At 41.7% G+C, this 27531-nt stretch overlaps 1 protein-coding gene across 3 annotated transcripts in view; it reads left to right on the forward strand.

Moving 5' to 3' along the window:
• The window catches only part of CALCR (calcitonin receptor), a 181647-nt gene that overhangs the window by 84929 nt on the left and 69187 nt on the right, over positions 1-27531 (forward strand). For 2 of the 3 annotated variants that reach the window (XM_076331504.1, XM_076331507.1), the window contains exon 2: positions 17526-17613. In XM_076331504.1, the coding sequence (XP_076187619.1) occupies positions 17526-17613 (88 nt within the window). The remainder of the gene's footprint in view (positions 1-17525; positions 17614-27531) is intronic. The other variant, XM_076331505.1, reaches the window with a different exon arrangement.

Genomic DNA, 27531 nt, shown 5'->3' on the forward strand with positions numbered 1-27531 from the left:
CTGTGGTGGCCTTCTCTTATGCAATGACATGCTCGTTGCCCTGAATGGAAGCTAATGACCTAACCAAAATATGTCGTAGGCACTTGATTTTTATAGTTGTCATTAGCTGGGTTTGAAAGTAGGTCACAACGGACAAGTGTCACAGTAGACAATCTGTCCTTTTCCTTGTAATTTTTACCAAATACTGACTCCCTAAAATCTGTACTATTACAATAAACTATATTAATGGAAGAAGTGTATTGTCTTAAGGTGTTTTATGCTGCCTTTAATGTCAAAGGTAATGTTTATAGTTCATTTCATGGACAGATTTTTTCCCATGTATCTTCTACTTTTCCTGGCAGAATTAATGAAAATAAAGCCAGGTTTGTGCTGCTAATGATCAAAGACCAAGTTAATGATCCAGTCATAGGTGTCAAAACTTTTGAGCCAACATCTGGTTTCCACTGGGTGAAGTAACACTGAGAAAAGAGCAGGATTTGAGATCTGTCCATTAGCTAGAGTGGCATTGGCAGTGCTGTACCAAAAGATGGTTTTACTAGACATAGATCAGATCACACAAGAAGCAAATGGTATGAAACCGTATTATGCTAGTTGGAAAATTAGTTCATTATTTTATTTTGGACCATTATTTTAACTCAAATGTCAAATAAGCAAGCTAATCTAGTAGAAACACTCAATATAGATTAATGGCTAGGCAAGAGTTCTATGTAAAAATTCAAGGAGCAACTGTTGTTGCATCATAGAAGCAGCATGATTTTTTGGATACTCTCCCATTACTATCAGTAAGGTAACAGCAGATCGATGAAGTAATGATTGTTATAGTTAAAACACTCCAAAACTGCAAAATCCATAAATTTGCCCAACTGTCTTTCAGCACTGCCCATATTATGATGACACTGGAGTAAAAGTGGAGGTTCAGGCATTCAAGACTGGCCAGGAACCACCAAAAGTGAAAGGTTGTTATTTTATACCAGTTGTGGTAAATTAAAAAGTACATAAGGTATTCAGCAACATGTACCATTCCCATGTCCAGCAGCTGTTCTGACTGTATTGCAATGTGTAATTGCACGTTGATGGCGATACAGCAGGTGTCTGAATGCAGCCTGCTGAGAGGGGCGTTTCTGAAGGAGTTGTACCTAAACTAGACTGCCCAAGAAGGATGCGTGGACTTAGTCATTCCCTGCATAGCAGCCGTTAGAACTGTACAACGTGAATGCATTTAATCCTTTTTAGAGTGGTTCTTTCAGAACTCACTTTCCAAAGTAGGGTTTGGGGAGTTGTTCATTTGCTTGGGATTTTTTTTTTGCTATTGGTGTTTTTGCTGTTTCTTTTTAACTGTTTTCAAAGAATTGTGGGATTCCTCATTGATTGCAACTGAACCTGGATTACTGACTCCATTCATTAAGAGGGGAAGTAAAGTTGAATGATTTAGGCATGATGTGATCCCTGGAGTAGAAATGTATAACCAGAGCTCCATAAGCCTAGCCTAATTCTATAGCAAAGGGCTGGGGATTTTGCAGACATAATACATCCAGCTAGATATGCTGTAAACTTTTGAGATAAATTCCACATGGGTGTTTTACCAAATCAATATGGAAAGCAATTAGCACAATATTCACTGACAGTAAACTAAATAAAGTTGCACCAGATTTTCCATTCTCATATGCTGTGGAGCTCTGTGCTGTCAGTATAGCACTGCATTATGAATATATTTAAAGAAGGTGGGAATAGTATCTTCTGGAAAAAAATGCAGCTGGAAAAGGAGATAAAGGATAATGGGAAAGTGCTAAATATAGGGAAGGGAACTATGACTACAAGGTCTGGAAGAAGAGGTTTTAGGACATACAGCCATGGGAAAGCAAGTTCTGCTACTCGCATCTTTGCTGTGAGCTGTACTCTTAAATAGGAATAGTCAAGATGTTTTTCCACAGCTGAAATATCATCTTATTCGGCAAGACTCATTCTACAAAAAGGTTGCTTTTGTAGATCCCTCCATTCCTTCTGTCCCAAACAAGACTACCCATTCACTATAAGATCCAGGCTGCAGAGCTATGCAAACATACAACTTTATTTTCCAGTGTCAATCCTGCTCCTGAGCTCATTTGTTGCTTTACGGTGATGTCTTTCTCTATTAAACCATTGCTTTTTCTTTTCCTTGTAGCTTTGCGAAACACCTGCTCAAATGGGATCAATGAATGAGGCTACAAAAGTGGTATTATCTTGCACGTACTGATATCAAATGAGTTAATAAAAACCCCCAGCTATTAAAATATGAAGGATATTTTTCTCTTAATAAAGAAAAAAACATCCAGATGCTGTTTGCAGCCTACAAATAAAATACATGGCTTTTACGTTGCATTTTTGCTTGTGTATGTGCAATGTGTGAGCTATATGATATGCAAAACTAGATCTTACTCCAAGAAGCCAGAGTTGAGCCTCTCACTACCTTGGTGAAGGCGGCTATCTAAGTACAGTGCAGAAGACTCAAAATGCAGCCATAATTAGAAATATTTAGATTGTTTGAGAAAAATATCCTTTAGGTGCTTTTTAATTTGGTGGTGCCAGAAAAACATACTTCATGGAAAGGTCAAATGCTTCATCAGGATGAATACTTGGCAAGCTTTAGGCAAAAGCTACAAGTTGCTTACAAGCAAATAAAAGCCTGAACTCTTTGCATCACCAGAAGGCCAAATTAACACCAGAAGGGCAAAAAGCCTCAAGACACAACATCTACAGATCCCACAAGAGCTAGGCTGTGTTAAATTCCCTACATCTTGAGATTTTATACAGCTCTGCAGAAGCTTACACACACATACACACACGCATGCACACATGCTTGGATTCAGCGAGACAGTCAGAATGTCAAGCAAGGTCAGCCCTAGCTGCTGTTGAATAGACTATGCTGACTTCTTTCCAAAGCCATTAGAAATCTTTTCTGAATCTCAGTGCTTGTCCAAATAGGCTTCCCTTTTGTCCTCTATCTGCTATATAAAGTACTTTCCATATGAAGGCATTTTGTCTGGCAACGTAATTTATGGAAGAGACCATCTATTATTTTTCCACATGAAGCTTTTGATCATGGATGGATATTTGAAGTTATTAACAGCACAGAGAGGCTAAAGTTTCAGGTCTTTTTACTCATTGCCAGTGAAATAAATACTAAAGTTGGCAACCTATGGTGTAACAGGAAAAATCTTGCTGAGAATTACAGACTACTTCCAGGTTTTTATTTTGAAAAGCCTTACAAATAGGCTGCTATATTGGAGGCATTTCTTTTCCTGTTTATCGTTTCTGGTCCAGATTATCCTTTGTCTCTGCAGCTGGATTTGGTAGGAAGATCTGGGGCAACCCTAAGCCTAGGTGTTAACATAAGTGTCCAAGTTTTAGCTCTATAGGCTAAACTGAAGAACAGCCCCATGGCACCTGCATGGGTCTGGGCTGTGCTCAGAAAAGCAAAACTGACTCTATATTTTCAGCTGACTCAAAACTTGGAGGCTTATCCTCATTAGTGACTTCAGCTGTCATTTTGGGGTTGGTTCTGAATTCCTTGGGTAATGGAGCCAGAAATTCAGTTCAGCAGCCCCAGTGAAATAGAACCCTGCTAAAGACAGGCTTTAGCCAGTGTATATCAAGATTTTACCAAAAGCAAACCTTGGCATAAGGAAGCATTCAGAGTTAGTTTTGGCAGCCTTAAGAAATACATTATGTTATAAGTGATCATAAATGGGCTTTGACTGACTTGCTTGAGAATTGCAATGGCCCCAGAGGCTTTCAATCCTAACAATGGAGCAGGTGGGAGCCAGACCACATGATGCTTTACCCACAGAGTGTCTCACTGGCCCTGGCTAACAAGATGCTTCAGAGCAGGCCCTGCTCCCCACCAGTGCCCCGTCCAGCACAAAATTGGGCTACGCATTATCCATCTGAGTAGAATCTCACATACAAAATAACGCATGAAAGGAGAGCAAAATCAGATAAATGAATTTGAAATAATCACGATAATAGCAAATGGGACAGTGACAATGCCAAGAGGCCAATAAAAAGATCTGTATTGCGTTTAACAGGTTCTGAGGAGCCAACATTGGTGACAACAAATCATTCCCAAGCTATGCCATTTTCCTTTTCAAGTTGTATAGGTTAGCTTCCCAGTGGTGTCTCAGAGCTCCACTTAACGTGTAATGGAAGAAGGAAAACCCAGAGCTCACAAAAGGGCAGTTCTGCTGCTTTGTGTCTATGTTGCAGCTTCTGCTGAAGGCAGTGAGAACCTTGGCACGTTGGAGGATCCAGCACTGAGATTACTCCCAGCATAGTGAGCAGCAAGAGCAAAGTGTCAGTCTGTAATCTGTGAGAGACAGCCCACATTCTCATTGTTGTCCTCAGATTGCAGCTTTGGAAGAGATCTTCAATAAATGCAGCTTAATACAAACAGAGCTTCATTAACTCGTCAAGAACTTATTCATAGTAGCTCATCTTAGCAGAAAGATGCAGTCAAAGACCTACAGATCCAAAGCCTGTGCTCTGCTCTTCCTGGCTGGCAAGGTTGTGGTGAAAAGTCTTGTTTCTCTGTTGTACTGGGTTCCTCCTGCTTCACGATTTTTCTTTTTTTGGGAACATTCCATCCACCTCTGATCTGCCAGACCTGAATGGACCTGAATACTTGGGTGCCAATAAAAGTTCTGTGACAGGTGGTTGGCCATTGATAGTCACATGTATTTAGGATCTGTGTGAGGTCTTTGCTGAGACTCTGAACCCCACAATTGGTTATGATAATTCTTCTGCTTATTAATATTTATGAGCAGAGGAAGAGGTCACCAGAGCTGCTGTTTGCATGGCACGGGGGCCTGCAGCTGATTTCCCTGAAAGGTCAAAGCTAATGTTGGTAGCAAGTAATGACAGACCTTTGAATTCACAATGCACATGCACACGTTTCAGCCAACATCTAATTTAGCCATCTCCTGGCCTTGTTTTCTTGCAAATACCTGGTGTCTCACTTGCACCCAGATATCCCTCTGGGACACCTGGATGAACCCTGGACTCCAGACTGCAAGCCCAGAAGGACATGTGGGACAAAGAACCAAGGCTTTTTATAAAATTTTCTAGGAATATGTGAGTGAGTTACACCAGTAATGGCTTGTCACACTGTTCAGGTGATTCCCATTCCCATTCCCTCATCTGTATTCCTTGCTGATCCACTTTTACAGAAGAAAAGAGGACCCATAAAGAAAACACCAACCTTCTCTCTGCAGGTCTCTGCAAAGACCCATTCCCCTCTTTATTCTAACCTAAGCACGTGTGTGTCCACTACAAACCTCACCTGCCTAGTTATCATTGAAAGTAAATTTCTTAATGTATGGTAGTCTGGAAGACTTCCACAGAATTTTAATTTAAGTGGCTAATAGCTACCTTTTGGTAAAATGTCAGTTCATAGTAATTTACCATATGTAAATTGCCCTGTTGAACTTCTGTAATGAATGTGTAATGCCATAGTGAGCAATGTGTGGATTTTGCCCTAATTGAAACTGGAAATTTAAATTGTTACGTTCAATCTAACCCTTTATAGTAATGGTGCCATAATTTCTGACAGGGACAACACAGTATCCAAGCGCTACAGCTGTGATATTAAATTAATCTGTAATAACTTAAGGAAGATAATCTTGGTTTTACTGACTTACCCGTGTTTCCTTATGCCTGCATGATTCATTACATCATTATATCTTCATTCATCATTACATCAATTGTAAAAACAGTCTAAAATGCAATGACAGCTTCAGGTCACTTTTCTATTTATTGTCATGTAGGTGTGGTAACAGAAATATCAGTTGTAGTAGATACAATAGTTTAAGAGCATAGGTAAAGCAAGATCTACCAGCAGAGGTAATAACTCTCTAAGCAGACCAACTGGTGTATCTCTAAAAGTTAGCCAAGAACTCAGACACACAAAGCCTTCTTCAGAGACTGTCACAAGAGGGCTTGCATGCCGCAAAGCTTGTCTCTCTCTATTAGGGCATTTAAAATACCCTGTTAGATACAACTCTTCCAGATCAACAGTGACATATTCTGACTTAGAATCATAGAATCATAGAATCATTAAGGTTGGAAAAGACCTCTAAGATCATCAAGTCCAACCATCGACCCAACACCACCACCCACTAAACCATGTCCCTAAGTGCCTCATCTACTCGTCTTTTAAATACCTCCAGGGATGGGGACTCCACCACTTCCCTGGGCAGCCTGTCCCAATGTTTCACCACTCTTTCAGTAAAGAAATTTTTCCTTACATCCAATCTAAACCTCCCCTGCCGCAACTTGAGGCCATTTCCTCTTGTCCTATCGCTAGTTACTTGGGAGAAGAGACCGACACCCACCTCGCTACAACCTCCTTTCAGGGAGTTGTAGAGAGCGATGAGGTCTCCCCTCAGCCTCCTTTTCTCCAGGCTAAACAACCCCAGTTCCCTCAGCCGCTCCTCATCAGACTTGTTCTCCAGACCCCTCACCAGCCTCGTTGCCCTTCTCTGGACACGCTTTAACACATCAACGTCCTTCTTGTAGTGAGGGGCCCAAAACTGAACACAGTATTTGAGGTGCGGCCTCACCAGGGCCGAGTACAGGGGCACGATCACTTCCCTACTCCTGCTGGCCACACTATTTCTGATACAGGCCAGGATGCCATTGGCCTTCTTGGTCGCCTGGGCACACTGCCAGCTCATGTTCAGCCGCCTGTCGACCAACACCCCCAGGTCCTTCTCTGCTGGGCAGCTTTCCAGCCACTCTTCCCCAAGCCTGTAGCGCTGCATGGGGTTGTTGTGGCCGAAGTGCAGGACCCGGCACTTGTCCTTGTTGAACCTCATACAGTTGGTCTGGGCCCATCGATCCAGCCTGTCCAGGTCCCTCTGCAGAGCCTTCCTACCCTCGAGCAGATCAACGCTCCTGCCCAACTTGGTGTCATCTGCAAACTGACTGAGGGTGCACTCAATCCCCTCATCCAGATCATCGATAAAGATATTGAACAAGACCGGCCCCAAAACTGAGCCCTGGGGAACACCACTCGTGACCGGCCGCCAACTGGATGTAACTCCATTCACCACGACTCTCTGGGCCCGGCCGTCCAGCCAGTTTTTGACCCAGCGCAGAGTACACCTGTCTAAGCCGTGAGCCGCCAGCTTCTCTAGGAGAATGCTGTGGGAGACGGTGTCAAAGGCCTTACTGAAGTCCAGGTAGACCACATCCACAGCCTTTCCCTCATCCACTAGGCGGGTCACCTGGTCATAGAAGGAGATCAGGTTGGTCAAGCAGGACCTGCCTCTCATGAACCCGTGCTGGCTGGGCCTGATCCCCTGCTTGTCCCGCTCGTGCCTTGTGAGTGCCCTCAAGATGAACCGCTCCATAATCTTCCCCGGCACCGAGGTCAGGCTGACAGGCCTGTAGTCCCCCGGATCCTCCTTCCGTTCCTTCTTGTAGATGGGCGTCACATTGGCAAGTCTCCAGCTGTCCGGGACCTCCCCCGTTAACCAGGACTGCTGATAAATGATGGAGAGTGGCTTGGCGAGCTCCTCCGCCAGCTCCCTCAGCACTCTCGGGTGGATCCCATCCGGCCCCATAGACTTGTGAGTGTCCAGGTGGCGTAGCAGGTCATTGACTGCTTCCTCTTGGATTATGGGGGGTTCATCCTGATCGCCGTCCCTGTCTTCCAGCTTGGGGGGACTTCAAATCATAATCAGGATTTCTATTCATTATTAGCAGAGCTGCTATAAAATTAGAACCAGACTCAAGAAAAAAGTATTAGTGTTTCAACACAGGCTCATTTTTGTCAGGGCAGAAATGAAACCTACATCCAGCTGTAGCATGGGCTATTCTGCTGCCAAATGGGAACAAAAATGCTTTAAATGTGTGTCATGTGCATTTGATTTATAACAATCCACTCACAGGATTTTTCGCACTTTATATGATTTATATAAAAACAGTGACATAATAAGAAAGTATAATATTTTTCTTGGTTTTTTGCCCACCCCATAAAATACTCACTTGCTTCAAATAATCTATAGGAATGTATGGTTACAAAAAAAGGACCAGTGGGAGTTTGCCTGGGGAAGGACCAAATGGAAAACTGAGAGGGAATTGGCCACAAATAAATATTAAATAACTATTTTTCTTTCCAGTATATGCTGCAGCCGAAAGAAAAATTTTAACAAAAATTTCAATATATGAAATCAAAAAAGTATTGATCTAACAAAGTATTGATCCAAGAAGGAAGAATGTCACGTATGAGGTTGCATTCATCCAGTTAGATGAAGATTCTTCCAATGTGATACAGAAAGAATTTGGGAATTGGAAAAAGGAATGCACTTATATTCCTGCAGTTTTTCTTGCTTCTCCCTAACTCTTCATGTGTGCTTCCGAAGTCCATCCAGATCTGCCTTGTCATTATATTCTTGTTCCACTGAACTCAAATACTTGTTGGAATATTTTTAAATGCATTGAGTGGCATGTGCTGTACATAAGATGTAGGGTGTATGTACAGCACAGTCAGGATGCCAGTCCAGTTAAAGTCATAAGGCAACCATGGAGGTGGCTTTTTCCTTAACTCACAGTTTTGCCTGAAGCTGTGTAATACATTTCAGTTTATTTAGCAATGTTTATTTAGCTCTACCCCTCACAATTCTCATTGTAAATTATACTAATGTTATTAATGTTAGTCACAAAGATTATTTTGCAGGTGATAAGGACTGTGAAAACTTTTTTCTCTGAAAAAAAAGAGAATTATAGATACAGATTCATTCCAAATATCTGCTTTAATTTTGCAGGCTATGCAAAAGATTATAATCTGACATAAATGTATACAACTCCTTTGAAGTCTTTGCTCTACAGCAGGGTAGTATTCATCCCAAGCTTCTGGATGTGTTCAAACTGCAGTGTCACCAAGATTAGATAATTGCTTACTTGCTCATTTTACAAGCACTGCTGCAAAGCCCTCCAAAAATTGCAAGCACTTTTGAAAAGACCTTTCACAGCTGTGCCTAAAAGGCTAAAATTATACTGTGCTACTATGGGAGATACTAAACCACAGCTTCACAGTGTAGCAAATGGCAAGTAAGTGTTCTGCTTTGAGGAAAGTTCAGTGATGAACTTGTCATTCCTGCAGTGTGGTTCTTTCATCTATCACGTGGTAGACCACTAGCCAATGCTGCTTCATTTAATCCTGTTACTCAAGCACTCTTAGAATAGCGGGAATGCTCTGCTATAGATTTTATTCCTCTGCTTTGCTACACAGCTTTCTGCTCCTTTGTTCTATAGCTTGAAAATTTGACTTTAACATCTTAATATTTACTGGCATTTAGTAAATTTTTTAAAATATTGCTGGTTTTATCTTGTTATCCATTACTGAAAGCAGAGCTAGTAAAATCTGGAGTTATACTTCAGAAATGTAAGTTTTGTATTTAACATTAGCACAAATCTGATTGCAAAAACAAAGAAAAATAAAGCCTTCGGCATCTGATATGAACAATATGATATGCCAACTGTATCCTAAGCTGCATCAAAAGAAGCGTGGCCAGCAGGTCGAGGGAGGTGATTCTGCTCCCCTACTCTGCTCTGGTGAGACCCCACCTGGAGTACTGCGTCCAGCTCTGGAGCCCTCAGCACAGGAAAGACATGGACCTATTAGATTGGGTCCAGAGGAGGGCCACAAAGATGATCAAAGAGCTGGAAGGCCTCTGCTATGAAGAAGGGCTGAGAGAGCTGGGGTTGTTCAGCCTGGAGAAGAAAAGGCTTCGGGGAGACCTTTTTGCAGCCTATCAGTACTTAAAGGGGGCTTATAAGAAAGATGGAGAAAGACTTTTTTACCAGAGCCTGTAATGACAGGACAAGGAGCAATGGTTTTAAACTGAAAGAGGGTAGATTTAGGTTTAATATAAGGAAGAAATTTTTTACTGTGAGGGAGGTGAGGCACTGGAACAGGTTGTCCAGAAGTTGTGGATGCCCCATCATTGGAAGTGGTTAAGGTCAAGTTGGATGGGGCTTTGAGCAACCTGCCTTAGTGAAAGATGCCCCTGCCCGTGGCAGGGGGTTTGGACTAGATGATCTTTAAAGGTCCCTTCCAACCCAAACCATTCTATGATACTTTGAAGGGTGCTGAGAGCCAGACTTAATTCTTATGTGAACCATCATTGTTTTGTTACAGTGAGGTTATTTTAAGAGTGTATCCTTTGAATAGTGATTGAAGAGGATGAACTCATTTTCCAGAGACGCAGTGTGATCCACTCTCTGTACTGCATTATGGCTCGAGTACAAGCGTAATTGCATGTGTTGTTGCTTCTTTCACGGCAAAAGCACCAAAGTCGATTTTCTTTTAATTTCAATTCCACAACAGTTTAAACTGATGTATATCAGGGCAGATGTGCTGTTGTTACTCGCAATCTCCTCCGAACTAAGTATGTCTACCCCCTTCCTTTTACCACTGCTTGTATCAGCAGAGCCTGTGGTAAGTTCAGAGAGTTGCAGAGGCAGAAAACCTTGTCACTCACTCACTCCAGGGCTCAGTTTCTGCTGGGGTAGCTGTCTGGGCCACGTCTTCACAACACGAGCACAAGGGAGGGCTGGAAACATGTGGCTGAGGCACAGTACACCAAAAAGCAATAGGCATGTTATTTATTGCAGCACTAAATGCTTATTATTTATATTTAAAGATAAATTCTACAGTATTCTTTTTTTCTTTTTTTTTTTTTTTTTAACAAAGATGGTTCTTCCTGGGATAACTTAAAGTCCAGCTTAAACCAGACGCACATTCCTAAGATTACAAAATAGGGTCACATACATTGTTCAGACAACTATTCCTGGGTAAAAACAGAATGATGTTACCAATTTCAGAGAAGTGCAACAAGGTATGGGGAGTCCTGTAGAGGCTAAGCTCCAGAAGTGCTTGGAACACCTCTCTTCAAATACTCCTGTTAACACTTTGGGCTAAAATACTTCATGTTTCACACCTTCCTAGAGTACATTTGAAAAAGGTAAAAACTAAAGCTTTTGAAAGAAATGACACAATCCGGTCTTTGTAAGTATTTCAAACTTTGGCTACTAACAAATCCCCTGAAATACATTACTAGTCCCTTCCTGAATTTTTTTTTGCTTTTACTTGTTTTTAAACCTCATAAAACCCTTTGGCGAAGAGCCAGGAGGGGGATTAGGGATGGCTTCCTAAGTACTGAAAAAGTAGTAATTTTCTTGGCTACTAATACGTGGTAGGAATCACCTCCCAATAACAGCCATTAGAGGATGCAGAAATACCATACCCAGATCTACGTATAATACGAATGGGATTAATTTAATTTCAGGGACCTAAAAGTTAGGTTCCGGCGCTCAGCTAGCTGCCTCAGCTCCCCTCCTAGGTAATGGAAACCTCCCAAGGGCCCTTCACCCCAGGTGCCCCTGGCAGGTGGAAGGAATCAGCTCCTCTAACTCCTTTAATGCTTTACTGTCTTTTATTTCAAAAAAAGGTTCAGCCTTTTCTGAAAACCTTCTGGATAATTTGGCTTGCATGTTATTGGAGTCCCAGGTATATAATTCTCATTCAAAGCACATTTCTTGTATTTTTTGTTCTTTCAAAGTATACTTATCTCTGTCGTATTACCCAGTCTAGCAACAACCATCTTCAGTTTTCTCTGTAGTGTGTACGATCACATTGGCTGCTCGGATATGTAGTGTGGGGGCTTTTCAAAACTTTGTGATTACCCTAAAAGTAAACACAGACAAGTTTGTAGCTACTTTCTGTTTCTTTCTATTTTTGTCCAGTTTATTGGCAAGGATTTGGTTAAAGGGAAGCCTAAGGTAACATAGCCCCTTCTTGTTGACTAGTTTTCAATGGGAAAATGACGCATCAAACATTGCAGCTCCCATGTAATCCAAATGAATCGATAAAGTAGATTTATTTGGTCACTTGATCTGTGTAGCTCTGAAATTGCCTGTTTGCCATGGCTAATAGTTTCAATTTGTTAACATAGCACACACTCAGCTCTACAAGATGCAGTTCACCGTCTCCACCAGGCAAGCTAATGGAAATTAATGGTGATCTGCTTGAGTAACAACTGAGTAGTCATCACACAACTGAGCATTTGGCTCCCTGATACTGAAATTATCTCCAAGACTACCAAAAGGAATGAGATAAGATCCAGCAAATTATCTAGATGCCTGCAATTTTCATGTAGTGATGCCTTTAGGTGCCTGACACCTGAAATCAAGAATTTGGAACCTGTATTTCTCAGGAGATTTTCATATGAAAACTTCAAGAGGGTTAGACAAAAGATCACGGAGCTGTGTAAAGGTAACCAGTAGGAAATACAGGAATGCAAGACACTAGATATGTCTTCTGCCTTGCCTCATCTTCCTGGACACTTGACTAGAGTCTATAGGGAGGCACATCTCTCCACCTGGGACTGATGGTCACCAGCTTTCTGGCATATTAGGAAGAACTGAGCAGAGCTCACTATTTCCCTCGGAAACGTGGGTGCCAGAAGATCCTGGTGCCAGTTAAACCATTTGCAGACCATTCCAGGCTAATGGCTAGAGCATGTGCTTGGGAAATGGGAGGGGCTAGCTCTATTGCCTTCTCACGCGTGGGGATCACACCCATGGCATTTCCTCTGCCTGAAGGTCTGGTCTGCTGGTCTGCACAGTACATGGGATTATAGAAGTGTGATGTACAGCTCACTTCTGGCCCAAAGCAGTAGCCTAAATTAGGAACTCGGGTAAAATGTCCAACTGGGAATGAGGGAACAATTGTAATACTTTCCCCCAGACCATCTGCACATTTGGCAATGCAAGCAGACCTGCAACATCCTCCTTGGATCCAAACTCCCTAAATGCTCAGCAGCTGGCTTGCCCGTGTCTTGCCCCAGTGCCTCTGCCCTGTGTTTCCCCCCCGCAGTGTTAATGCCGGCAGAGTGGGTTGGTGCTATTCTGTGCTGAGTGGCAAGGCACTCCCTAGGACGGTCTGCAAGCCTCTCCACTAGTTAACAAATCCTAGAGACCTTGGGGTTGGAGGTGGCTACACAGCTTTGCACCCTGAGAAAGCTGCATGGGGTGGAAAGAAAGCCATCTAAGGAACTTGCAGCCAAACGAGGAGGTAGCAAGTGAATTTTCAAAGTTTCTGGAGGTAAGACAACGACTGAGAAAGGTATTTTTGTGTCACACATCTGTACTTAGCCACAACCCCTCAAGTCCTGTTTTGTGCCGTTAAAACCATTTCTTCCTCCAAAGGTATGTCAGCATGTCGTGGTTTAACCCACCAGGCAACTAAGCACCACACAGCCGCTCACCCACTCGCCCCTGGTGGGATGGGGGAGAGAATTGCAAGAGTAAAAGTGAGAAAACTCATGGGTTGAGATAAAGACAGTTTAATAGGTAAAGCAAAAGCTGCGTGCACAAGCAAAGCAAAACAAGGAATTCATTCACTACTTCCCATGGGCAGGCAGGTGTTCAGCCATCTCCAGGAAAGCAGGGCTCCATCATGCCTAACGGTTACTTGGGAAGACAAACGCCATCACTCTGAATGTGCCCCCCTTCCTCCTTCTTCCCCCAGCTTTATATGCTGAGCATGACGTCATATGGTATGGAATATCCCTTTGCTCAGTTGGGGTCAGCTGTCCCAGCTGTGTCCCCTCCCAACTTCTTGTGCACCCCCAGCCTGCTCACTGGTGGGGTGGTGTGAGAAGCAGAAAAGGCCTTGACTTTGTGTCAGCCCTGCTCAGCAGTAACGAAAGCATCCCTGTATTATCAACACTGTTTTCAGCACAAATCCAAAACATAGCCCCATACTAGCTACTAGGAAGAAAATTAACTCTATCCCAGCCAAAACCAGCACACAGTGCTATTGTGAAAGATGGCATTGCAGAATTATCAGAGCAGAATAATTAAATGAGAAGGTTTTTTCCAGTTCTTCCTCCAAAAAGGCCTTTCTTTCTTATCGTTTCTTCAGACCTCAGCAAAGAAATGTTGCTCTACTGCCCTATTTTGAATCTTCAGCCTTATACCCTCCTTTCTGACTAAATTTGACCCCCCTTGTTGGCCTTGTGCAAATGGCTGTGCAGGGAGGGTTGTCCCACCTTCTGTGTAACCCAATAGTAGTTGTAATTGAAGCCCTGTTCAGCTTAGTTCTGCAGCTGTAGAAATCAGGACAGAGCCAAAAGAGATGTCATTACTAAGTAGGATGCTGTGCTCATCCTCAGATGAGCTTCAGGACTAATCCCAAGGTGTCAATGGTATTACTATAATAGCTGAAGCAGGAGGAATATCTTAGCACATACTGAGATATGTTACATTTAGAAAGAACAATATTCTAGTTTAAAAAACAGACAGGGATTTCATACGTAACTATTATAAGCAACAGAGGGTGAAGTATTAATACAATCATGGAAAAGTACTGGGCTTTAGGAATGTGCTTATGATTAATCACTAAATAGGGATGTTCTAAAACTTAAATGTGTGAGGCACATTATATTATCTTAACATTGAGCAAGGACATTGTTGGACTTACGGAAAAAGGATAAATAGTGTAGAAACAGGAATCAGGACAGCACCTACGCTCTCCATGAGGCTGCTCTGGGCTATCCAGCTGCCCTTTGGCTGTAAGCAGGCTGTCCATGGGCGGTAGTACCAGTTGGTGTAAAAAAGTGATCAGCACAAGAGACCCAAACCCGAGGGCACTTGAGTGTGCTGCTTTGCACATCCCAGCTTGCCTGTCATGTCGCACCTGAACCTGGATCGCTGGTGCTGGGGGCAACGCTGTGGAGATGCTGGTCTCTTCCTCTGCCCAGAGGCTGACAGGGTCCGTCTCTCAGGGCTCCCTTTTCTATGAATCTTTCTGCCTCCCTGTTGTTTCTGCCCTGCCCATTGACCAACGCTTCTTATCTGCATGTACCTTTTCATTTCAGTGCAATCATCATCCTTGATCCAATACTGATGTTAACCCAAGTGTGCTGTAGTGCTATGGGCCATTCTTACGGTTAAAGTAGAGAAAAGCCACTCTTAGTCAGGGGCTTTATACGAGGATTGTTAAGATATTGTTGTTCAACAATTGTTGAAATTGTTGTCACTGGAAAAGATTCCTGTGAAGGAGGAATTAAAAAGAGGTACTGGATTTTATGTAGCATGTCAGCCATTCCTGTGGTTAGAGCTGGCTAGAAGAAGAAAGACTAGAAATATCAAGACTATATAGGATTTAGCGTGGGAAATAATTGTTACTCATTTACTCATATGTAGTATCATATGGCACAGTCATCACAGTTAACAGAGGGGAAAACAATGTGTTAAATATTTTAAAGCTGGCTTTTTTTTTTAATTAGGAGAGACAGGAGCAAGAAACTTTTTATATAGCTCTTTCAGTCCATAATAACAAATGTTCACAAAATCTCACGAGGATAAGATTTACCTGCAGCCACAGCTATAACCCAACATAGCGCTGCAAGCACTCCCAGCATGAAGTACAGGAAAAGTAGATAACTTCAGGTAACTTCAATTGCTATTGATTTTGTTTATGCGTTCTAGGTCATAATATTGTGTTGATCTCTGTGCCATTTGTGGAAAGTGATGTGTATTTTAAAACTGTTGACAGTTTGCAAGGCAAAGTCCTTCCTTTCCTTGCTTTTTACCAAATCCCTATAGATGCGGCAGAAGTAATGAGGCTGGCAAGAAGAATAGAGGCACCTACCAGTCTGGCTTTACACCCCACTACAGAACGCTTTACAGTACAGTGTGTAACTGTATGAACACCATATTTGTGCTTGTATGTCTGCTCATTGTACAGCTGACCAAGACCCGTTGTTTATATGCCCATGAATCTTTTCGGCAGTTTTGAACCAATACACACTGCAGTGAATAGTCTGGAGAAGATGCAGACAATTCCAGGCATTTTCCTGTGATCTAGCTGTCCAATTTTGCTTCAATTGGGTTGTCTACCATTGCTGATCAAATATAAATATGTGGCAGACAGCATAATTATATATTATTTCTGAGTCATTTGCCTGTCCCATTACCTCTGGCACACCAGAATGGTTCTGGCAAGGCTCAGACAGTAATAAGGCTACTTCTTATTAGAGGCAAATCCTCTGAACCCTCTTTTCCATCACTTTTTGTTTTATGTAATCTCAGTGACACGACTGCAACACTACCATTTGGTTCTGCTAGGCGATTACATCCACATGTGCTACGTTGAAGTGGAAGTGCCACACCTTTATTACATTTTGAGATTACATATTTCTGCTTTTAGATGAAGACAGTTACAACTGATCTCATATTTTCCTTCCCCTCTGAAAATGGGTGGCCTTCCAGACCATTTCAAGATGAGAAAAGCTGTTACAGTGCTGTTGCAGAGATAAATGTTACACAAGTGATTGTGTTGCTCACTACATGTCAAGTAGACTAAGCATCCAAGTCCGTGTGCCTTTTTCCCATTAAATTTCTGGGTTTCAGATATGTAGGGTGCTCACAGGATTGTTTGCCCAGGTAGAAAACACCTCACTCTTACTTTTTAAGCTGTCTGAACAATAAAGGTGTGTGAGTGCTCAGTCTTACTGTGGCTGAAGGTGATCTATAGGCATGTTGCTCAGCCCATGCACCACTAGTGGTCCATGAGACATCAGAAGGCACTGTGCCTTGACAAAAGCTGTGTTTCGCACTCTAATGCAGAAGTTCCATTTTTATAAAACTAAAAATGCTGTGTTAATGCAAAGAGCTTTGCTTGCTTGAACTCCCACAACTGTGAAGCAGCATGATGATACATGGATATTTTTCCCAGAAAGGCCAGATGGGTGTTAATTTAGGAAAAAAAAGAAAACCAAAAAGGTGCCCATCCAGTTCCCTCCACGCCTGTGGAGTCATGTCCGTGCTCTGCCTCTCCAGTACTTTGTGCAGCTGAAGCAGTCATTCTCGACCACCTGAGGGTTACACTGCCGTGTGTCTACCCGCAGCCCGGCCAAGCTAGCTGCATTAGGGAGCGTGTAATCCCACAATGTTGTACCCAGTTTCTCTCTCTTTTCCTGCCACACTTGCTTGTTCATGTAGCTAGAGGTTACCCAACCTCTGGCTTTCTCTAGCCCCATAAATATGCCTTTTGAGCTGCCATTACGCTTATCTGCAAACCAGATCTTTCTGGGGTTTTTAGGTCATTTTAAAAATATCCAGATTCTTCATAGGTCTGCAGCCGTATGTGTAGGTTAGAAGCAGCTGAATCAGGACAACCAAGGTAGCCTCAGCTGGCAAAGACACAGCATTTAACCCAGATCTGCTGCTGATACCATAGTAACAGGGAGCTGTACCCCACATCAGCTGAACCCACCACCAGAGATCCACAGAGGAGACCAAATTAAAAGCATACCAGCCTCCAGTGAAATCAAACATGAGCACGCGCAAGGCTGGGGGCACACACACACAGACAGAGTCCACTTTAAGTCTAAAAAGATGCTCATACACAAAGACAAGGAATTTATCTTAACAGATAAAGTCTAATACTGCTTTTGTTTTTGTTGTTTAATTCCCAGAAGGGTCAGCTACAACGTGTCTCTCCAGGAAGACTCCACAATGAAAAAAACAACCCACAGTTGCTTGTTAGTGATCATCCTTCTAATTGTAAGTACGAGAAAACTGAACTGCTCGTGACACCTGCCAAATTTAAACTTGTGCTGATGTTCAGAAAAATGAGTACTGAGTTATATTTTTTATACTACACAGGTGAAGGAATGAGTTCCCTTACTGATAAATTTCAAAATAAGGTTAATAAAGTTTCTTAATAAGATATCTCATAAAAGTTTGAACTTGAAACCATTGTTTCTTGGTGAGGCAGAACTGCAAGTCTGAAGAAGGTAATGCATGTGATTTTTCATTTCTGTGTTTTACAGGCTACAACATATCAGTGACATGGAAACTTATGTGTTTGAAAACTTCCTTAATGTTGTTGTATGAGACTTAGACTGACTTAAGTAATTGTGGATTTTCACTGTTTATAGTTACTCTGCTATTGGAAAACAACTTAAATGGAAATTAACAGTATAAAGTTTAGTTATTCAGTTCAAATGCTATTTTCAACTGTTTGATATCAATATTACAGTTATTTCAATGTTTGCAACATGGCTGAGTAACTGTTGTTCTAAATATGTAGTAAATTTATTTCTACCTCACTAAGTACCTCTCATATAAGTTGAATGCTTTCTCTGATCTCTACTTGTGAAACTTCAAATTATTAGCAATTATCATAAAATTGTAGACATTACAGGTAGTCAGAAATGAGAATACTGCCCAGAGCCTCGGTTACAGAATGGTCAGAATATGTCTGAATGATGCTACTGGGAACAAGCACCTCTCTGACTTGGTGTGGTACGAGTAACTTGCACACTGGATGCCACCTTATTCCCAACTAACTCTTTATCTCTGTGTTCCTGAAGAAAACTTTGATTCTTATTCTTCTTGTGTTTTGTTGGTTAGCTCCTCATGCCCCTCTGCTGCTCATCTTCTCTTCCAACACCTGAATGTGGAACATTTGTGTGCGTCTCCCCATCAACTCCCATCTTTTCTGGCTCTAAGTTGTAGAAACGGGGCTAGAAGACACATTGGGGAACAGTAGAGACTGCTTTCCCTGGTTTGTTTGTTGGGTTATGTCCCTCCTCTTCTCTCAGCCTAGCATAACTTGCCCACAGTGCTGTTTGCCACTTAAATTTATATGGATAAAAAGGAGGGAAGGAAAGTAGAGAACAGTAAGAGAATGATGGATTGAAGGAGGTAAAGAGAAAACAATTAAATGAGATCATGGAGAACCCAGGAGAACAACAAAGAACACCTCACTTTGGTAGAATACTGAATTCATAGTTCAAGATTAGGACCCTCAATCAAAGAAGAGCTGGAGAGCAGGAGAAAGAACAGAGGAGAGTTAATACATTTCTGCTAACTTGATCTCAAAAGAATTTGTCCAGAATTAGTTAATGATTTGAGGAATCACCCCTGTCCTTGGCAGAAGTCTTCTGCCTTGAAGTATATTGGAGTATTCTGGTATTTGTGACCTTTTGTGGCTGTTCCGCATAGCCCTGCAAGGGATGCACGTAGCAATGCACTGGCTGGGAAATCACTCATGGTCAGAGATCTCTCTAACAAAACAGCCTGACAGAGACCAGCTTCCTTCTGGGTTTGAGTCCCAGCTGATCTGCATAGCCTGACAGGGGCCTTGGCAAAGAACAGTGATTCTTCCTATAACAAGCCAATGCCGACTGAAGGAACAGTTCCAGATTATTTTTCTTCCCCAGTCAAGTGAGAGGACTGTAAATATTCTGATAACTAAAATTGTCAACAGCATTTCTGAGCGTCTGAGGTGCTCTGACCTACAGCATGAATTTGTAGGTCAACTCTGAAGGGGTGGGCTGATCCTTGCCCTGTTGTCTGCAAATCTTTTAAATCTCTCACCCATGATAGCATGTGTGCAACATTAGTTCTGTGCTCATTCCTGCAGTACTCCAGGGCTAGGATTTCCTTAAGAAACTCTGCAGTGAGATCTGCATCCCCTTCCTTTTAGATATCGTTGCACCAGAGGGCTCTCCAACTTCTGACCTCAATGGATAACTTAAGCACAAATTTCCTTACATTTTCACTGTTCCAATCTCTATATTCCTTCCTTCCCCACTGCAGTGGCCATACTGTCATCTACTTGGACACCTCCTAGATTAATTTATCTTCTGGTAAGGGAGAAGCTACAGTCATAGAAGTAGACCATGAACAAGCTCTGTTTCCTTGATGACACTTGCCAGAACACTGCTGTTAGATCAAATGCGAAAAATATTTGGCATCAGTCATTTTTCCAAAATTTTCCCACCTGTAGCTGGTGGAAAGTGTTCATTTTTTACATTTTATTTGTGGTCTGTAATGAGGAAAGGGTGTCTTTCTTTCTCTTCCAAAAAGACTGTTCCCACTCTGTTTGTTCTTCTTGGTTCCCAGAGCCATGAGCCCCTGACACTTACATGTCAGCCACTGTCTGAGGTTGAGGAAGGCATGGTAACTAAAGTGATTTGTGACACAGGGTGATCTCCCATTCCTGTTCTCTACCCAGCCCACAAACCATCCTCCAGATCTTTCTTCTTTGATGGCTTTGATGGTTTACTGTCATCCTCTCGTCCATGTTCTGCGCTCCCAGCTGGTGACTGCAAGCTGTTGCAAAGCAACACAACCTACTGAAGTCCTTGCTTTCTTCTCTGGGCTCCAGGCTCTCTGCTTACGCCATTTGTCCCACTGTAGGTGCCAGTCCCCCTGCGGTGGTCACCACTATTGAGAAGGGCATGCTTTTTACCTGAAATCTCTTTTATTGGGGTGGCTGTGATTCCCTAACACACTCTCAGTGTTGGAGCACTCTCTGTCCTGTATACAGTGCCAGTGCTTTGCAGAAGACTTCCTCAGATTCATCCCATATCTCTCCTTGAATGTTTTGTCATAGACCCTAGTTACACAGTGTCCATAGACACCCCGTCCCCACAGTCTCCTTTAGACTTGTCACCAAGGGATTTTGGTACCTTCTGATAGAAACCATCTCTCTTACTATGTAATTTTTTGCATAGAATAAATAGCACTTTACTCTTCTGTGTGCAGTTCCATAATAACTCGCCTTTGCCAAACAAAAACTAAAGGACCAGTTGCTCCAAAACCTAATTTAGAAATAAAACTAACTCCTTACTGTCTTCCTCTTTGATGGCTTCCCTTGCTTTTGGATGCACAATAATGCATCACCAGATAGTCCTCTACAATTCAAAGTGAATTCCATTAGAAAATTTAACTGTTCATTATTTCTTAGTTCACTTTACTCCTAATGCTCTCTAGTTTTTGGCAATTATTGAGAGCCACAGAATGTGACTGAGATTTGTTTCCTCAAGTACGTGAGCCCCTGTGCACTGGAGCAATTAGTTCATCTCAGTGCACACTTTTCTCTGCAAGAATGATGGAGCATCAGCACAGTGTGTCCAGGGGCATCAAACTGCAGAGAATGAGGAGGAGGAAATGAGCTTGGGTCTCTTTCCTGTGTGACTGATCAATTTTGCAGGACATTGAGAAAAGCGAGTTCTATTCTCTGCACAATTTTGTCAAGTAAGAATTGTCATCTAGTGCCTACAAATAGTAGTTTGGTCTTACCCTGTAAATGAGGACTGATGGAGTAGTTTTTCTCACATATTCCAATTATGTTGTCCTGAGCCAACCACAAAGTGCACAGTAAGGACAAAATGGATGCTGCAGCTGAAGACCACACTATTATTCAATTAGGTCCATTAGACCAAGATTGTATTTTAAAATAAATTCATTTTGAGTAAAAAACAAACCGTACATGTTCATTAAGTCCAAATCTGTCAAACTGTTACCAAGCCTCAGTCACTAAGCTATACACAGTCTGGTACATTGTGTCAGCTCCCAAAAGGCTTGTGAATAATTCCCATTCACAAAACATGGAAAATTAATTATGTGAAAGCCTAAATGTAATTTTCAGTAATGCACAAACTGGTGTGTTTTGGAACACAGTTGCGGTAGGTTCAAGTCTCCAGAAACCAATTAGTAAAACGTTTGCCACTGTGATGAGGGCACCACTCATGGTGTACCCATCTGATCCTCACAGCTGGGAGTGCAATACGCACCGGTGAGGTGGTGCGGCCATGTGCTCCCCTGGGCTCCTGCCACCTGCCCAGCTCAGCAGCTCTCATCATGAGTCTCTAAAACCCGTGTCTGTGTGGGTACTGTAAGCACAAGCCTTTTCCTGCTTTAGACAGCGGCTCTTCCAGCATCTGGTCCAGAGCAGGTTTCACCCTTCGGTGGGCCAGAAAAGCTGCTGAAGATCTGTCACAGCCTCCTTTGGCATGTTTCATCAGAGCCTTGCTTGCTGTCTGGCACCTCTGAGAGCTCAGGGGCTTCCCCAGACTTGGATGATGAGATCCCGCTGGGTCTCATCACCTGAAAACATGCCTTTGAAAGCTGCTGTTCTGAAGCGTGCATTTCCCTTTGTAACTATGGGTTGCTTCAAGCTGTAAGGAAGTGGATCTGCAAGTTCTGGAGCTCTTCTCACACAAGGAAAACTCAGGAAAGCAAGCTGATGATGATTTATGATGGTGAGAATTAGCGTGAGAATTTGAGACTCAAGCTGCTCACGGTTTCCCAAGAGGGAGAGGAATGTCATATTCTGTTCTATTAATCCAGTTTCAGGGTTGATCAGGACTTTTTGTCTCCATCTTTGTTTTTTTAAAAAATAAGAATGTTGCTATGCAGCTGATTGCCCTAAAGAGGCCTCTTGCAAGATGATAATCAGAGCTGCAAGCAAAAATCCGTGGAGTATTCTGCAGCCTTCCTTTCAGCCTGCAGTTTGCATCAGGCTACTCTGGGAGTAAAGCTTCCTCATGTGAGCAAATCCCGCACCAATGGAAAAGAACTGTAAGATTCGTGAGTTGCTTTTCATTACAAGTGCCCTGTCTTCATCTGCTGTAGCTGATAATCTCGTGCTTGTTTAAACAACTGCCAAAATCTGCAATGTACGTCATATGGGATCTTACTGTGAGATAATTTCCATCCTGCTTCAACAGCAATTGAGTATGGGAAAATTTTAACATTCAGTGGTTAAGTAAAACATGTCCTGTTGAGATATTTCCCCAAAGAAATTATCTGCTGTTTCCTAGCACATTTGCAATGGATAAGAAATTATTGTTACGTTTACTGAGTACCATGCACTAACGACCTTCCTAAGGCATCACAGTCATTTTCTTCTCTGTCCTAACACTAGCAGCTGTGAAAAGTAGTTCAAAGGTGATCGAAGTATGAGAGGGGCTCTACAAACAGTCTAAATCATGCTGAGCTCTCGCGCAAAGATGTGATGTATTGAAGGACAGGAGTTTAGTGACCCACAAAGTGGTGACTACACATAGCAGTTTTAAAAGAAATGTACCAAATGAACGTTTGAGCTATCGAAATCAATAACAAACGGTTAGAGCATCCAGAATTTGAAATATATTTTGACTGGGCTCAACAATAAATGTTGCAAAATTACTGTATTTAGTGGAAGAAGGGGAAAAAAACAAAATCAAAGAAAGCTACAAATACCTTATTTTCCTAAATGTCATATATAGTCAACAGTTAGCATACTTCAAGCTCCTTGATGGTGGAAGAAAAATATTTGGGGATGCTTGTTCGTCATGTCCAATATTTTGGGGGATAAAAAAGAAGGAATTTTATGCTTGCTTTATCTGGATTCTCTCTTGTAGAAATGGGCAGAGTCTTGCACAGGTTAATAGCAGTTGTCTGTCTTACAGAAACCAGGGCACTATTTGTTCATTTCAATATAGTTTAATAATGAAGCCAAATTGCTTTCTCTAGATTCCTTTATTAATTCTAGGTATAAAGTGAACTTCAGCATTCCCAGCAGCCTGTTTTTTCTCTTTGTAATGATAATTCATTTTCTTATAACAGTCATTTGTCACGTGGTGGCTTGGTGGTCGTATGTATGACGTCATTTACTTGGACTTTTAGGAGTGACATCATATGTACGGCTGCTAAACTGCTGCATGGGACATCACTTAAACAGTTTTCTTCTGAAGAAATCATACCAATCTTTTTCAGGCTATGAACACATCCTGATTATTAAGTTGTGAATTATTTATTTCTCTTTAATAAAGAATATTTATAAATGAATGAGGCATTCCTTTATTTTATCAGTATCATTTATATTTCCATCTGAAGTAACTGATGGATGGATGGGAAGGGTTTTTAACATGCAGTAATGGACTTTGAACATTCAAAATTTGTTCAATACCGTAGGTAGTAACCAGGTGAAACTTATTTAATCTTGGTTTTTTTAATGGTGAAAACGTGTTTTAAAACTTAATTCCTAAAATAACTAGATATAATCATTAAAACGTAGTAGCAGAGGTCATTCCTAATCATTAATTCCATGAAAGTGCACACACACACAGACACACAGAGACTCATGGGACATTCCCAGCCTCTCCCATTAGCATGATACACACTAAGCTTTCCCCCCTGTGTAGCCATGCCCAAGCTCCTGCTTCTTCTGATAAGAGAATAATGACCCAGAGATTTCTTTCGGCCCCATTTGCCCTTTCCTGATCCCTACAGTAAGGAGCGCAAGACTAAAACAAATAATAATATCTGACATCACAAACTGTAGCAAGATTTTTGTCTGACTGAGCCCCAGGAATATAAGGCTGGATCATCAGCCCACTGAACTGACTTCGGGGAGGTCAGGCTTTAGGCTCCGAGTCCCGGAGTGATGGTGGACGTGTGATTCTCCTACACGTGGTAGAAAACACCAGCATTGCAAACAGAGGTGTGACTGCTCAACCTCCAGTAAGCCACCAAATTAATTTTTCATTAGTCTGCTGAAATGGTCATCTGATTTTAAGGTAGAAGAAAATATTGTTCAAACTTTCATGGCCAGCTTTTCAAATCTAGGCAAACAGAAATGAATAATAGCAATCAAAGGGAAGAGTACATTTAAAGGGCGTCACAGATGAACAATACCAGTAACACACCTACATATAAACCCTTAATTTGATTTCACACACAAGCTATTCGATTACATCAAAAGCACCTGGAAAGATTTTTGTGCAACCAACTTTGAAAATCTGCGTCTTTGTGTTTGGTAAAAAGAAAAAAAAAATAGATAATTTAAGAGACAGCTGTAATCTAATAATATTATTCCAGTTTTTATCCAAACTTGCTTTAGATTTACTGTAGGCCATTAAGTGATTTCCACTGATGAAATAATTTCCATTGAGCTTTAGTGACACAGTCTCATCCATTTTTAAGAGATTTAAGAGATTTTTAATCTCTCTCAGTGAATTCCTGGCCCAGATGTGGGCACTAGAAATTTTGCTGGCAATTTCAGGTGGGCCATGATTGCCTTGAGCAGAGGCAGTAGAATGGGCAGTCCTCCTGGTTACATGGTTGAGCAGTTTAAATAATTTTGTGCACAATCCAAGACATTTATCCTATCCACCACCACAGGTACTCTCTGCCTCCAAGTATTAAAATATTCTCATTAACCTGTACCCAATAAGAGCTGGCTTCTTCAGAAATTGGATTAGTGCCTTACACACAACAAGTTATGAAACTGACCTTTAAGAGTAAGGTGTCTTTGGTCTCTGAATTGTATCTTACCCCACAAAATCATCATCCCTAGTTGCAAACTGTTACATCTTCACCAGTTAAAAGATGTAAATAGAGCATTCTTTTTCTGATGGCATATCTTACCTTTGATTTCAGCTTATATGTTTCTGTACTGTGCAATCTTCTGGGATTGGTCTGTCCTTTTAAAAATGGTGTGTAAAAGAGGCTCCAGAAGAAGTTAGAATAGGGGAAAGATGTTCTGAAGCACTGAACAATTTTGACAGTTTCTATCTGTGTAGCTGGAATTTGCCAACTGCTTCATATCTGTGTTGTGCTTTATTCTGTACGGATAAAGCAAATGAAACTGCAACAGTATTTATGGCCAGCAATACCAGTGTTTCTGGTCTCTGTCAGTGTGAAATGATTTTAATCTTCTTTGGTCAAACATGTGAAGAACAGATCATCTCTTTCCTAGAAGAAAACAAAAATAAAATAAAAGCATTGTTTCAGGGCAAGGACAATTGGTGATGTTTTCCAAGCATAATCAGATAATTATGCTTTCAAAACATGGGTGTGTTGCCAAACTGGCCCAGAGTAACAAAGGAATCGTCAAGAACAGAGGTGATGCCACAGAAGTCCCCCTAGCTTTCTTTGACGATACTGTTATTCCTCTCTTGAAAGCAAACAGCTTGGAACTGAGGTATTATTCAAAATAAGAATGGAAAAAATAAGCATGAAGTATCTATGAATCACTTCGGAGAAGTACCAAAGCCTGTGGTGATACATGGACATGAAGGGCTAAGACAGACCTGAGGGTGTCTGAAGAACCTCATCTGCACTTTACTACCCTACATGCTGGATTTAGGATATTGATTGGTTGGATTTTAAATGATCCTTATGGACTCCAGCTACTCCCTTTAATCTTTTAAAGGGGCTTTGCCTTTGCCTTTGTATTTCCTGTTCTAGCTTTCTAGATGCTTATTTTTTCACTTGGATGGTCAGATGATATCTCTTTTTGTGTATGTGTATGCATACACATAAAATTTATATAAAATTGTTTCTGCCAGAAAATATCTTCCTCCCTATTCCTCCCATTTTATTTCAAGTACCTTTTAAGTGCAATGAGATAAACTGCCTTTACTGTCTTCCAATCTTCAGATAGTAGCTGTATACAGTTGAAAATGAAAATGTTTGTATCAAAAGAGATTAGATTAAATTAAGAAAAAATAATTGATTAGGTATAAGAGCATAGAAAGATTAAACTGAGATGGTTTGGTGCAGAAGTATCAGGATAAAGTAATGGCTTTTTTGTTTTCAACTAAGTCAAACATACTGTGGTTTTGCTGCGTATTTTATCAAGGTGTTTTAGTTGTGCAACTGGGAAAAAAGTAATGTATTAATGAGATAAATTGCTTGTGATGTGCAATAAAAAAAGGGATGCAAAAATGTAAGAAGTAAGCTGATATTTGAACTTTCAAACTTGTCATGTTTTCAGTTTGAACAACTACAAATGCTTGCTTAAAGATCTGTGTACTAGTATTTGCTGCTAAAAATGTCAAGTTTGTGTGTTTATGAGAGTCCTAAGTTTTGAAGCAGCCTGTAAATGACTCCATATGTGTTTGTGATGGCTTTAGTACGGTTTAGTATAGGGAAAAATAGAGTGTCATACAAGGAAAGTGCCACAGCAGCATTGCTTTTGCTTGGGGAAGCAGAGGAACTAATCCTTTCCTATCACCTTCATGCAGAGAATTGTCCTGATACAGGATTAAGGCAGAACAGAACTAACTAAAGCTCCACACTCTCATGTCTACCCTGGCTCACACACCTGGGCTGTGCAACAGAGGGAGGGAGGGAGGGAGGGAGGGAGGAAGGAAGGGAGGGAGGAAGGAAGGAAGGGAGGAAGGAAGGAAGGAAGGAAGGAAGGAAGGAAGGAAGGAAGGAAGGAAGGAAGGAAGGAAGGAAGGAAGGAAGGAAGGAAGGAAGGAAGGAAGGATAACTGACCTCTCTACTTGAGATTTTTGCCTTGCAGAGGCAATGAGCCTTCCCTTTGCCCTGCAGGCAGCTCAGAGTGGGAGAAGTCCGAAGATGCCACTTGATCAAAGAGGACCTTGCTATTCAGACTCTCAAATTTAGGGACACTTTGCTTAGGTACTTAACTAGGAGCTAAGGCCAGGTAGCGAGGTTTAAACTCTCTGCCCTGTGTTTCAGTGACCTTAACATTTAAAGGAGCTCAAAGCAGGTGACACAAAACATGAAATAATCAGTTTTGAGGCTGTGGCACTCTGAGGTATTTTGTCTGGGCAGTCTGGAGAGAAATCGGCACAAGTGAGCAGAAATACATGGGTGTAACTTTGGGGAGATACAAAATATTTTTGCAGATCGCTAAGCTAAATGAAAAGATTTTGAAGACTTTGTCAA

This window comes from Aptenodytes patagonicus, chromosome 2 (genome assembly GCF_965638725.1).
Source record: "Aptenodytes patagonicus chromosome 2, bAptPat1.pri.cur, whole genome shotgun sequence".
Taxonomy (NCBI): Eukaryota; Metazoa; Chordata; class Aves; order Sphenisciformes; family Spheniscidae; genus Aptenodytes; species Aptenodytes patagonicus.